We start from the raw sequence: 12,682 nt of genomic DNA on the forward strand, positions 1-12,682 counted from the left end.
GGAATCACAGGGAAGCTTCTCAGAAATATGGATGCCGACTGGGCGTGGTGGCTCACGCCTGTAATCTCAACACTTTGGGAAACTAAGGTGGGCAGATCACTTGAGGTCATGAGTTCAAGACCAGCCTGACCAACATGGTGAAACCCCATCTCTACTAAAAATACAAAAAGAAATTAGCCGGGCATGGTGGCACACACCTTTAATCCCAGCTACTCTAGAGGCTGAGGCAGAAGGATCGCTTGAACCTGGGAGGTGAAGGTTGCAGTGAGCTGTTATCATGCTACTGCACTCTAGTCTGGGTGAGAGACTCCATATTTAAAAAAAAATACTAGCCAGGCGCAGCGGCTCCCACCTATAATCCCAGCACTTTGGGAGGCTGAGAAGGTGCATCATGAGGTCAGGAGTTTGAGACCAGTCTGGCCAACATAGTGAAACCCTGTCTGTACTAAAACTACAAAAATTTGCTGGGCATGGTGGCGGGTGCCTGTAATCCCAGCTACTCAGGAGGCTGAGGCAGGAGAATCACTTGAACCCAGGAGGCAGAGGCTGCAATGAGCGGAGATCGTGCCACTGCACTCCAGCTTTGGCAATAAGAGCAAGACTGTCTCCAAAAAAAAAAAAAAAAAAAGGCACTGATGCCTAGGCCGTATCTCAGACCAATTAAATCAGATTTCTGAACCAGGGCCAAGGCTTATGGTATTTAAAAAGCTCCTCACATGACACAAATGGCCAGGATTGAAAATCACTGCCCTAGAGGGATAGTTCAACCCAAGTGGACTGCAGATACTGGGAGTTGACTTTGGAATTCCAAGTCTTTGGTGCTCCGAGTTGCCCACAAGTTTGCAGGCCTATGTGCTGACCCTGAAGGGGAAGAGGGTTGGCAGGGCATTTGCAGTCGCTTATGGAAGAAATAAAGAGGAAGGCAGGGTGGTATGAATAATAACTGAGATAGGGGCGAAAAAGCCTTGAGGGCCCAGCCCATGGGCTTCTACAAGGGGACTGGGCAGGGCCACCTAAGGCTATCTGTCTGCTGCTTACACACCCTCTTCTTTCTGACCACCCAGAGGCAGGATGGGAGGACAGAGAGAACCTGGGGGCTTTGCTGAGGGAGTTTCTTCTTGCAGAGCTGGTTACCAGGGCAACAGAGAGAGCACTAGGGTCTAACCGAAGGACTGGGGAAGCAAGAGGCAAGGGTAAAGGGGAAGCATCCAACACTCAAACCTCCTGCCAGTAACCCACCCCAAGGCTGGTTGGCATTTTTTGCATGACCCCGGGAGATCAGGCCTACAGTCACTCATCACACTGTGGGGAAGAGAAGCAAACTGACATGATTTAAAGAGGAGTTAGGGGCCCAGAGCGGTGGGTCACGCCTATAATCCCAGCACTTTGGGAGGCTGAGCTGAGCCAATCACCTGAGGCCAGGAATTTGAGACCAACCTGGCCAACATGGTGAAATCCCATCTCTACTAAAAATACAGAAAAAAAGTAGCCAGGCGTGGTGGCGGGCGCCTGTAATCCCAGCTACTTGGGAGGCTGAGACAAAATAATCACTTGAACCCGGGAGGCGGAGGCTGCAGTGAGCCAAGATCGTGACACTGCACTCCAGCCTGGGTGACAGAGCAAGACTCAGTATTAAAAAAAAAAAAAAAAGGAATTAGGGATGTGGGTCAGGAAAGTCACAGTACTCTGGCTGTGGCACCAGCACCAAGGGATGGGGAAGTCCCATCTGTCTTTATAAGATGTACAATAGTTGGGCACAGCAGCTCAAGCCTGTAATCCCAGCACTTTGGGAAGCCCAGACAGGAGGATCACTTGAGCCCAGGAATTCAATGACCCTGTCTCTACAAAAATAAAAATAAAAAAATTAGCTAGGTGTGGTGGTGCATGCTTGTGGTTCCAGCTACTTGAGAGGCTGAGGTGGATGGATTGCTTGAGCCCAGGTGGTCAAAGCTGCAGTGAGCCATGACTGTGCCATTGCACTCCAGTCTGGGCAATAGAGCAAGACCAAAAAAAAAAAAAAAGATGCAGTATGACATCCATGCCTCCAGTGTATGGATTTGTGAAACCCAACAAATGCTGCCAGCTCCATATGAAAATTGCTCTCCCATACCAGGGATAGCCTCTGTAGTAAACTTCCATCCCACCCAGAGGAAAAAGTCACTTCAAAGGTAGGAACTGCCCTCTAAGCATCAAAGGCCAAGTGGACTAGGTAAACTGAAACATGACCCACAGTTGATTTGTTTTTTGAAACCATGTGTCCAGGCAGGTCATATTATCTGTTAATTTCACTTTGGGATTAGTGTTGCAAAACATTTGTTATTAAGAAAGGAACATTGGGGCTGGGTGTGGTGGTTTGCACATGTAATCCCAGCACTCTAGGAGGCTAAGGCAGGAGGATCACTTGAACCTAGGCGTTCCAGACCAGCCTGGGTAACACAGGGAGACCTCGACTCTACTAAAAACAAACAAAAAAAATTAGCTGGGCGTGGTGGTGTGGGCCTGTAGTCACAGCTGTTTGGGAAGCTGTGGCAGGAGGATTGCTCAAACCTAGGAGCTCCAGGCTGCAGCTACCTGTGATCGTGCCACTGTATTCCAGCCTGGGTGACAGAGCAAGACTGTCTCAGGAAAAAAAAAAAAAAAAGAAAGTGACACTGGATCTGGTACGGTGGAGAGTCACTGGCAAGGACATTAAGAACACAGACTCAAACTTGGCCTTGGGAGGCCAAGGCAGGTGCATCACCTGAGGTCAGGAGTTCAACACCAGCCTGGCCAACATGGTAAAACCCCATTTCTACTAAAAATACAAAAAAAAAAAAAAAAAAAAAAAAAAAAATTCCCTTCCCCTTACCTCACCTGATCGTCTCGCTAAGACTGGTCCTTTATACTTTAGTGTCGGCATCTTTACTTTTCAAGAAAGCTAGCTACCTGTACTTCCCCCAGCCCAGGACTTGGTATAGTTATATTGACATCTGATGGCATATTACCTTGGGAAACTTACTTGCCAAACACAAAGGAAGCCATAAAGAATACTAGATGCTCATGTGAATAAGCAGCATCTCTCTACTTCTCTGTCCCTGACACTTCCAATCTAAGGGATGGCATGATATCCTGGTAATATATGTGGTTTAAAAAGATAACTGATGGGGAGTGCGACACATTTATGGCCTCAAAGGGGCTCCTCATCTCTCTGGGCTTCTGTTTCACAAGTCTGGGCTGACCTGAGTTGTGACCGTGACCCTGTTGGGGAATTAGGGAGTCTTCTTCCCTCCCTCCCAAATCAAGACTCATGCAAAACATTGGCAAGAGAGCCAAGTTTATAGTCTAAATTTTATTATCTCCAAGTCACAATGCTGATCACAAATGGGCACCCTTTAAAACAGTAACAAAAAACACCACCACACATGGAAAAATCCTTGCAACTAAACACAGTGGACCAACAGAGACAACTCTCACAGTGTCTTAAGGTCTGGGAATCTGGGCATGCTGCCCACAGGCTTGAGGAGACATCTTCAGGTTTAAGGCAAAGGGAACAGCCTACAAAAGGCACAACCACCAGCTACCCCTGGAAGAATCTCTTAGTTATTTCCTCCTTGGGGGTTACAGATTAAGTGCCCCTCCCCTCTCTCCATGCCACACCTGTGACTCGAGTGGTTAGGCCAGCTGCTAGAGGGAAGGAATAAAAACAGACAGTGACATTACCGGGGAGAGACACAGCCACCATCTTCGCCCTCAGGTTCTGTAGAAGGACAGGGACAGTGGCCAAGTTACCCCTGGCGGACAGAAGTACTGCAGTAATAGGAATCTCTTCCGCAGAGGCAGCAGAGAAGTGGTTTAGTGCCATGGATAGGGAGGAAAGATAGGAGCCCTTGCCCAGAAGGTGACTGGCTTCCTTAGGCCTTAAGCCCAGGTGTAGTATCTTCTGTTTGCAAGGACAAAAGTAGAATTCGGGGAAAATAAGGTAGTAACATCTAAAACACTTGTAGCAGGAAAGACGTGGAGAACAGCAATTGCAAAGGATGGGGCAGACTGCTTGCTGGATGATATTTGCCTTTAAAGAGATGCATTGGTCCACAGCAACTGGAAAGGGAGTGTAGCAAGAAGAATGGAAAGAAGAGAAGCAAGGCCCTCTAATTCCACTTACCTCAAAAGACTGCGCCCTGAGGACTATGTGAATACACACCCCTAAGGGCAAAGACTCTCACTCCACCATCCCTTTCTCACAAAAGCATCTGATTTGCCATCTCTCCCCACAGTAGGGTATTTGCCCTCAGCAGAGAACAGAAGTCCACCATAGTACAGGTACTGATGGATGCTCAGACTCCTAAAAACCTAAGTCAAAGAGAAGGACTCCTACCCACCTATTCTGAGCTTTTCTGCACAATAGGACCCTCTGTGCAGACAGCCATGCTTCCACAGGGTTAGAGTTAAGGGAATACAAGTATACAAGAGGATAACAAACGCCAACTAAAAGTGAAAGGCCAGGTCTTTTTAGCCTTGGTGAGGAAGGCTGGCTGATACATTCTCCATTATCTGGGACGCAGGGAAGAGTCAAAAGGGAATCCAGAGGGGCTAGCAAACCAGAAGAATGGACTTGTTTCATTTAAAGGCAGGGAGAGCAAGAAACAGAGACAAAGAGAAAAAACTAAAATAATATTAAGGATAAGAAGCCAGGCTTTAAAAATGAACATCTTAGAAAACAAAACAAACAGGAAGGAGCTTCCTTGAGAACAGAAGACACTTCAATTTCCCAGAAGTGAAGAACAGCAGAAGACATGGGCTTCTGGATCTAGACTCAGAAGCTTGGGGCTGTCTGGCTCTGCTCCCCCGAACACAGCCAACTCAAGTGAAGAGTGAAGATGGGACGAGGTCCACTTGTTTCTCCCTCTCTCCAGAGCCTGTCCTTAGAGGAAGGCAGGGGTCCTCCTCTTTCAGCTGTTTGCTGGTAGAAGCCATAACCTATATCTTTGAAGCCCTTCTGGTAGTAGATAGCCAGCTGTATTTCTCTTCTCTCCTGAGTTCTCACCTCTGCCGTTCTGACAGGGGTTAGAAAAAGGGAAGAACCACCAAAGTGTTAGTGGGCCTTCTGGGCATTTACAAGCTGTTTTCAAAAAGCCACATTTCTAAATAATGTGTATTAAGTAATGTCCTTAAAACAAAAGCAACAAAACTCCCAGTCTTTCTCCTCTATGATCTTTAGAACTGGTTTTTTCTGCTATAACATCTCAAATTTAGATTTCCCTTTTCCTTTACTGCCTTCCTGTATTTTTTCCTTGTAGGTTCTAAATTGAAAATTGTCACATAACAGTCGTTTCTACTTCAACCCTGCCCCATACACTTGCCACACAAACAAACTGGCAAATTTCAGGACTCCTTTAAGCCTCCTGAGATATCCCATGATTATTATAACTTAAAGCATTAATTAGAGGCCAGGCGGGGTGGCTCACGCCTGTAAGTCCAGCACTTTGGGAGGCCAAGGCAGGAGGATCACCTGAGGTCAGGAGTTCAAGATCAGCCTGGCCAATATGGTGAAACCCCATTTCTACTAAAAATACAAAAACTAGTCAGGTGTGGTCGTGCGTGCCTATAATCCTAGCTACTAAGGAGGCTGAGGCAAGAGCAATGCTTGAACTCAGGAGATGGAGGTTGCAGTGAGCTGAGATTGTGTCACTGCACTCCAGCCTGGGTAACGGACTGAGACTCCATCTCAAAAAAAAAAAAAAGCATTAATTAGTGATTTTTGTTTGTTAAGCAAGTGTAAGCATTAGTTTTAAGAATATTCACAGTAAGTTGTGCACTTACTTTTATATGATGTTAAGATTTAAAATATTCAGAAACTCATATTAACTGGAACCCCTGCTTACAACCTGAAATAATAAAGTTGGAATTTGTTATCAGGTCATACCAAAAAGACTGTTTTCCAGAGAAACACACCCAGAAAAATGAGGGAAATCCTCTGGGGAGAAGGAAAGCCCACTGATGGATCATGTGTATTAAGTATGGGAAGGAGCTCTCATACCTCAGGTGGAGGGGGCTTGATGGTGACTGGCTGGGGAGTCCTCCGTGGTGGGGAGGGCTTTGGTTGCACCTGCTGCTGGGCGGGGTTATAGTAGGTCACTCCTCCATATACCTGTGATGGGGCCTGGACCCCACAAGCCAGGAGAAGAAAAAGTTAGGAATGAATTCATCCAACCTATGATGAACAGGAAATATTATTCATCCACAAGAGTGCTGGGGAATTTATAATTTAAAAAATATCTGATCTGCCCACCCTTCAAAATAAAGTGACTATTCATTTTTGCCTTAATTCGTCATTATTTTGCTCTGGTTTTTATTTCTTCAAAGTACTGCCCAGCTTTCTCTAATTCCTAACATCAGCTGACAAATGGAAAAGGCTGAGTTCAGTAGCGACACTACAGATACTTGATTATGTCAATGTGGTGGAAGTTAAGCAGGACAGAGGTGGGGTGATAAGGAGTAGAATACAGCTTCTTTATGCGATAGAGTGAAAAGCAGGTATTGCCACCTATGATGTACCACAACACAGGAAAGAAACACCATTAAAGAAACTGAACGCTGGGTGCAGTGGCTCATGCCTGTAATCCCAGCACTTTCGGAGGCTGAGGCAGGTGGATCGGTTGAGGTCAGGAGTTTGAGACCAGCTTGGCCAACATGGTGAAACCCCATCTCTACTAGAAATACAAAAATTAGCCGGGCGTGGTGGCAGGCGCTGTAATCCCAGCTACTCGGGAGGCTGAGGCAGGAGAATCGCTTGAACCCAAGAGGTGGAGGTTGCAGTAAACTGAGATCATGCCACTGCACTACAGGCCTGGGCGACAGAGAAAAAAACTGAAAAGAATAAAGATGATGGGCATTACATAAGCTGCATTTCCAGCCCCTGACCACTAAGAGGCGTCTTAGCGTCACGTACAAATCAGTGGCACTGAAATGTTCTCTCAAATTCCTTTAGCCTTCTCCTCATACCACATTCCTGTCTGAATTAAAGAATATGTATCTAGAAAAACATGATCATTAGCCATCTCACCTGTGTATTAGGATACAGATGAGGTGGCGGTGGGGGAGGCAGTGCCCCTGGAGCATAAGGGTAACTGGGATTACCAAAGTTCATGACGCCTGGAGCAGAAAAGTAAGTAGGAGCAAGCAACTGCTGAGGTGGTGGCTGTCCTGGAGACATGGACACTGGTGGGGGATAGAGGCCTGGATTGGGCAGAGGAGCTGGTGTCTGGTGGGGATGTAAACCTGGATAAGGAGAAGAAAAAAACTGAAAAATAAAGTAACATCATTTTCATAGGATGGCCTGGCTGGACTGCTCAGTATAATCAGGCTCAGGATGGAAGTCCTCAGGATGGACACAAGAGGAATTTGTTGCCAATGCAGCCAGGACGGCCAGACTCCCAGGCTAGCAGCACAGAACTCAGGAGGATAGGGTTTGTGGTGCTCCCAACATATATCCTCAGGTACTGGAAGCATACAAGCAGAGACACTAAACTTACCTGGGTGGGGAAGGTGCATTTCTGGCTGCACAAGCATGCCCTGTGGAGGCAGTGGGGCAGGGCTGTCACCATGGGTATAGATTGGTCCCTGGAACTGCACTGTAAGATATCACATTGGGACTCTCATAAACCCTTACTCTTCACATCACATGGACAAGTCTCCTTGTTCCCCAAGCCCTTTAAAAGATGTTCTCAATATTCCATGCGAAGAAAACAGCAACCAGACAATGTTTGATAACCACTATGAGAGGTCAGAAGAGAAATTCAGGAGCCAGGAGCCTAGTGTCTTACTTCACTTCACACTGCCAAGAAAAGTACCCCAACAATAAGAAAAAACTCACGTGGATCATAGTAATGTCCCTCCATGATACTGATATGCACTGGAGGGGCGGGGGGCTCTGGCACAGGTCTTTGCCGCTGGGATGAATAGCGTTTGGCTCGACCACCCTGGACACCCTGAGACAAAGAAAGAGGCCTAAACGATAAGAATTCTAGAGGGCTCTCATGTCAAGTTCTACCTTCCTTTAGGTGTTGAAAAATAACTTGGTACATGGCAGGTGTTTAATGGGTATTTGCAAAGTGAGCTGAAAAATAATGAAAGATAACAAGATTTGAACCTAGGGCCAGGCGCGGTGGCTCACGCCTGTAATCCCAGCACTTTGGGAGGCCGAGTCAGGCAGATAATGAGGTCAGGAGATCAAGACCATCCTGGCTAACATGGTGAAACCCCGTCTCTACTAAAAATACAAAGAAATTAGCCGGGCGTGGTGGCGGGTGCCTGTAGTACCAGTTACTCAGCAGGCTGAGGCAGGGGAACGGCGAGAACCTGGGAGGCGGAGCTTGCAGTGAGCCGAGATCACGCCACTGCACTCCAGCCTGGGCCACAGAGCAAGACTCTGTCTCAGGAAAAAAAAAAAAAAAAAAAAAAAAAAGATTTGAACCTAAACCTTCTACATTTCTGAGATCCAAATTAAAATAAACATGGATAATCAATGGAAAAACTGACTTTATCTTAGCTGGGCGTGGTAGATCACGAGGTCAGGAGTTCCAGACCAGCCTGGTCAACATGGTGAAACCCTGTCTCTACTAAAAATACAAAAATTATCTGGGCATGATGGCACGTTCCTGTAATGCCAGCTACTTGGGAGGCTGAGGCAGGAGAATTGCTTGAACTGGGACCCGGGAGGCAGAGCTTGCAGTGAGCTGCGATCCCATCACTGCACTCTAGCCTAGGCAACGAACGACGTGAGACTCCATCTCCCAAAAAAAAAAAAAAAAGGCCGGGCGCGGTGGCTCAAGCCTGTAATCCCAGCACTTTGGGAGGCTGAGACGGGTGGATCACGAGGTCATGAGATCGAGACCATCCTGGCTAACTTGGTGAAACCCCGTCTCTACTAAAAAATACAAAAAACTAGCCGGGCGAGGTGGTGGGCGCCTGTAGTCCCAGCTACTCAGGAGGCTGAGGCAGGAGAATGGCATAAACCCGGGAGGCGGGAGCTTGCAGTGAGCTGAGATCCGGCCACTGCACTCCAGCCTGGGCGACAGAGCGAGACTCCGTCTCAAAAGAAAAAGAAAAACAAAACAAAACAAAACAAAACAAAACAAAACAAAACACCTTATCTTGTTTTAAACAATGAACAAGCTGTGTAACAGGCAGCTCCCTCCCCCATCTACCCTTTTCCCCTTCTGTACCATTTCTTCCATCCGGTTAAACTGAGGTGGAGGTCCTGCTCCCATGTGAATATGGTTGGGCATACCTGTAATACACCAAAAAAGTTACTTCTGCAGATCAGACATATGTGAGTGGGACTCAAAGATACTATCAAGAAACAGGTTTAAGTGTCAACATGAGGAGTGCCTTTTTTCTTTTAATTAATAAAATTCTCTATAAACTATCTCTGCTTTCTGTCTACACCAGCATTTAGAAATTTGTCCCCACTGTCTGCCATCTTAATATAGCAATAAAGCCCTTGAACATGAAAAATAAAATGACTTCAATAAAGAAAATCAAGTTCAAATTTTTCCTATCAAATTGTTCCCTACATAGAATCACTGGGAGATTATAATTAGCACATTACATTATCTGACATACTGAAAAATCTCAGCCCAAGAGTTTCTGAGCAACAGCCGGACAAGGGAGGGATGCTTTGTAAATCTACTTGATTACATCCCATTCACAGGGATCTAGGTTGGAAGTTTGAGAGGAGATTCTCCTCTGGCTAAAATGACTCAAGACAAAAAGGAATGTTCTAGAGATTGTCCTCCAATAGTAAGAAGGGCGCTATAACTCCAAATGAGGAGTTCCAATATTTAAGTTAGATTTCAGACTAAGGAAAGATCCTTCGATCTATCTGGGTGGAGAAAGACAAACCCGAACAGGCAAAATGGGTAATATGTAGGTCTTACTCTCTAAAACTATGCTGCCCAGTATGATATCCACTAGCCAAATGTGGACACTTAGGTTTCAATTAATTTTTTTTTTTTTTGAGACAGAGTCTCGCTCTGTCGCCCAGGCTGGAGTGCAGTGGCTCAATCTCGGCTCACTGCAAGCTCCGCCTCCCAGGTTTACACCATTCTCCTGCCTCAGCCTCCTGAGTAGCCGGGACTACAGGTGCCCGCCACCGCGCCCGGCTAGTTTTTTGTATTTTTTAGTAGAGACGGGGTTTCACCAAGTTAGCCAGGATGGTCTCGATCTCATGACCTCGTGATCCACCCATCTCGGCCTTCCAAAGTGCAGGGATTACAGGCTTGAGCCACCGCGCCCGGCCTCAATTAATTAAAAGTTCAATTCCAGCTGGGTGCAGTGGCACATGCTTATAATCCCAGCACTCTGGGATGGCAGAGGTAGGAGGACTGCTTGAGCCCAGGGGTTCAAGACCAGCCTGGAAAACACAATGAGAAAGAACCCCGTCTTTCCAAAAAATAAAAAAATCAGCCAGGTGTAATAATGTGTGCTCATGATCCTAGCTACTGAGGAGGCTGAGATGGGAGGATTGCTTGAGCCCTGGAGGCGGAGGTTGCAGTGAGCCAAGGTTACACTACTGTACTCCAGACTCCAGCCTGGGTGACAAAGTGGGACCCCATCTAAAACAAACAAACAAAAAAAACTATATCTATATAAACAATAACAACAACAACAAAAACACAAAAGTACAATAATTACAGAAAGTTCTATTGGGCAATCTGTCTCTAGAAGATTAAGGAAATAAGGGAAGCGTGCCTTTCAAAGATATTAGAGAAGATCTTGATCAAAATTCAACTGAATAAATTTTTGCCTTCAAATATTTAAACATTAGCTCAAATAATAACGTTGTCTTCTTCTACTTTTTGTGGAAAAGGATCCTGTACTCAGGAGGCTCAATGATGACCGGGCAGGTGCAGTGTCTTCCATCTGTAATCCCAGCGCTTTAGGAGGATCACTTGAGCCCAGGAGTTCAAGATCAGCCTGGGCAACACAGCGAGACCCCGTCACTACAAAAAAATTTTTAAAAATTAGCTGGGGCCAGGTGCAGTGGCTCACACCTGTAATCCCAGCACTTTGGGAGGCCGAGGTGGGTGGATCACTTAAGGTCAGGAGTTTGAGACCAGCCTGGCCAACATAATGAAACTCCATCTCTACGAAAAATACAAAAATTAGCCAGGTGTGGCAGTGTGAGCCTGTAATCCCAGTTACTCAAGAAGCTGAGGCAGGAGAATTGTTTGAGCCCCAGAGGCAGAGGTTGGAGTGAGCTGAGATCATACCACTGCACTCCAGTCTGGGCAACAGAGCAAGACTCTGTCACCAAAAAAAAAAAAAAGGGCCAGGCAGGGTGGCTGTGGCTCACCCCTGTAATCCCAGCACTTTGGGAAGCCAAGGTGGGTGGATCACGAGGTCAAGAGATCGAGACCATCCTGGCCAACATGGTGAAACCCTGTCTCTACTAAAAATACAAAAATTAGCCCAGTGTGGTGGTGCACGCCTGTACTCCCAGCTACTTGGGAGGCTGAGGCAGGAGAATCACTTGAACCCAGAGGTGGAGGTTACAGTGAGCCGAGATCGTGCCACTGCATCTAGCTTGGGCAACAGAGCGAGACTCCATCTCAAAACAAACAACAAAAATACAGAAACAAATAAATCTCAAAACAAATAAATAAATAATACAAAAAAAGGCCTGGCACAGTGGCTCACGCCTGTAATCCCAGCACTTTCAGAGGCTGAGGCGGGCGGATCACAAGGTCAAGAGATCGAGACCATCCTGGCTAACACGGCGAAGCTGGGAGGCGGAGGTTGCAGTGAGCCAAAATTGCGCCACTGAATTTAGCTTGGGCGAAAGAGTGAAACTCCGTCTCAAAAAAAAAAAAAAAGAGAAAAAGTAGACATTTGTCAGAAACATTCCCAAGACAGAAGTCCCATGCCCCAAACCTGATGATGCAAAGGGGAAAAAGCTAGCCACCAGTTCTATGACACCTACCTCGAAGTTCCCGTGGTTGCAGGAAAGAAGGCTGCCCCGGACTCCAATTCTGTTCTGCTATATTTAGTTGTGCCACATCTTGCTCAAGTCCACCTGTAGTAGAATCCACTGGAGCGTCCCAGTTCCCAGTCTTAGTAGGTGGAGTTGGGGTGGTTTCTGGGACTGGAGGTGCTGGGATCAGTCCTTCAGGAGGAGGGGGCACCTCCTCTGCAAGCTTGACTGCATCTCCAACTTTGGTTCGGGTTCTTCTTGCCCGGGAATAGGATTTCTTCTCAATGGGCCTGTCAGGGGCTGGTGGTGCAGTATCAGGAGCAGCAGCTGGTGTCTCTGAGGTTGCCTCTTCCTTCTCAGGACTGCCAAGCACTGGAACATCTGCTGCTTCTGGAGATGGATCCCTCACAGGAGTCTGCTCTAGGCGCCGTGACCGGTAACTAGTCTCATGCTTAACAGTCTCGCCAGACCGGCCACCATGCTGCCCCCCAGCTTCCATAGGCCTAAAACCAGCACGACCTTCCTTGAAGCCCCCAGATCGAGAATAATTCCTGGGTGCAGACATGCGGCCAGTACCTGCAGCATTTCTGTTAATAAATGTCCTTGGTGGTAGGGTACCCCCAAGACCCTGGTGGCGATGAGACTTGTTTAGCCGCTCACCATTCCAATTTGGATCTCTTTGTGGAGGACTCCCATATCTACAAAAAATGGAATGAAGAAACTGTAAAG

General features: G+C 46.8%; 1 protein-coding gene across 1 annotated transcript in view; it reads right to left on the reverse strand.

Annotated features, from left to right (window-relative positions):
* Positions 1-3,309: 3,309 nt before the first annotated feature.
* The window catches only part of CASC3 (CASC3 exon junction complex subunit), a 33,960-nt gene continuing 24,587 nt past the window's right edge, over positions 3,310-12,682 (reverse strand). The window contains exons 7-14 of the mRNA XM_008012802.3: positions 11,963-12,651; positions 9,204-9,268; positions 7,853-7,967; positions 7,512-7,610; positions 7,043-7,257; positions 6,017-6,139; positions 5,800-5,864; positions 3,310-5,033 (exon numbers count right to left, since the gene is read on the reverse strand). Coding sequence (XP_008010993.3) covers positions 5,841-5,864; positions 6,017-6,139; positions 7,043-7,257; positions 7,512-7,610; positions 7,853-7,967; positions 9,204-9,268; positions 11,963-12,651 — 1,330 coding nt within the window. The 3' untranslated portion in view covers positions 3,310-5,033; positions 5,800-5,840. The remainder of the gene's footprint in view (positions 5,034-5,799; positions 5,865-6,016; positions 6,140-7,042; positions 7,258-7,511; positions 7,611-7,852; positions 7,968-9,203; positions 9,269-11,962; positions 12,652-12,682) is intronic.

Source organism: Chlorocebus sabaeus, chromosome 16 (genome assembly GCF_047675955.1).
Source record: "Chlorocebus sabaeus isolate Y175 chromosome 16, mChlSab1.0.hap1, whole genome shotgun sequence".
Classification (NCBI taxonomy): Eukaryota; Metazoa; Chordata; class Mammalia; order Primates; family Cercopithecidae; genus Chlorocebus; species Chlorocebus sabaeus.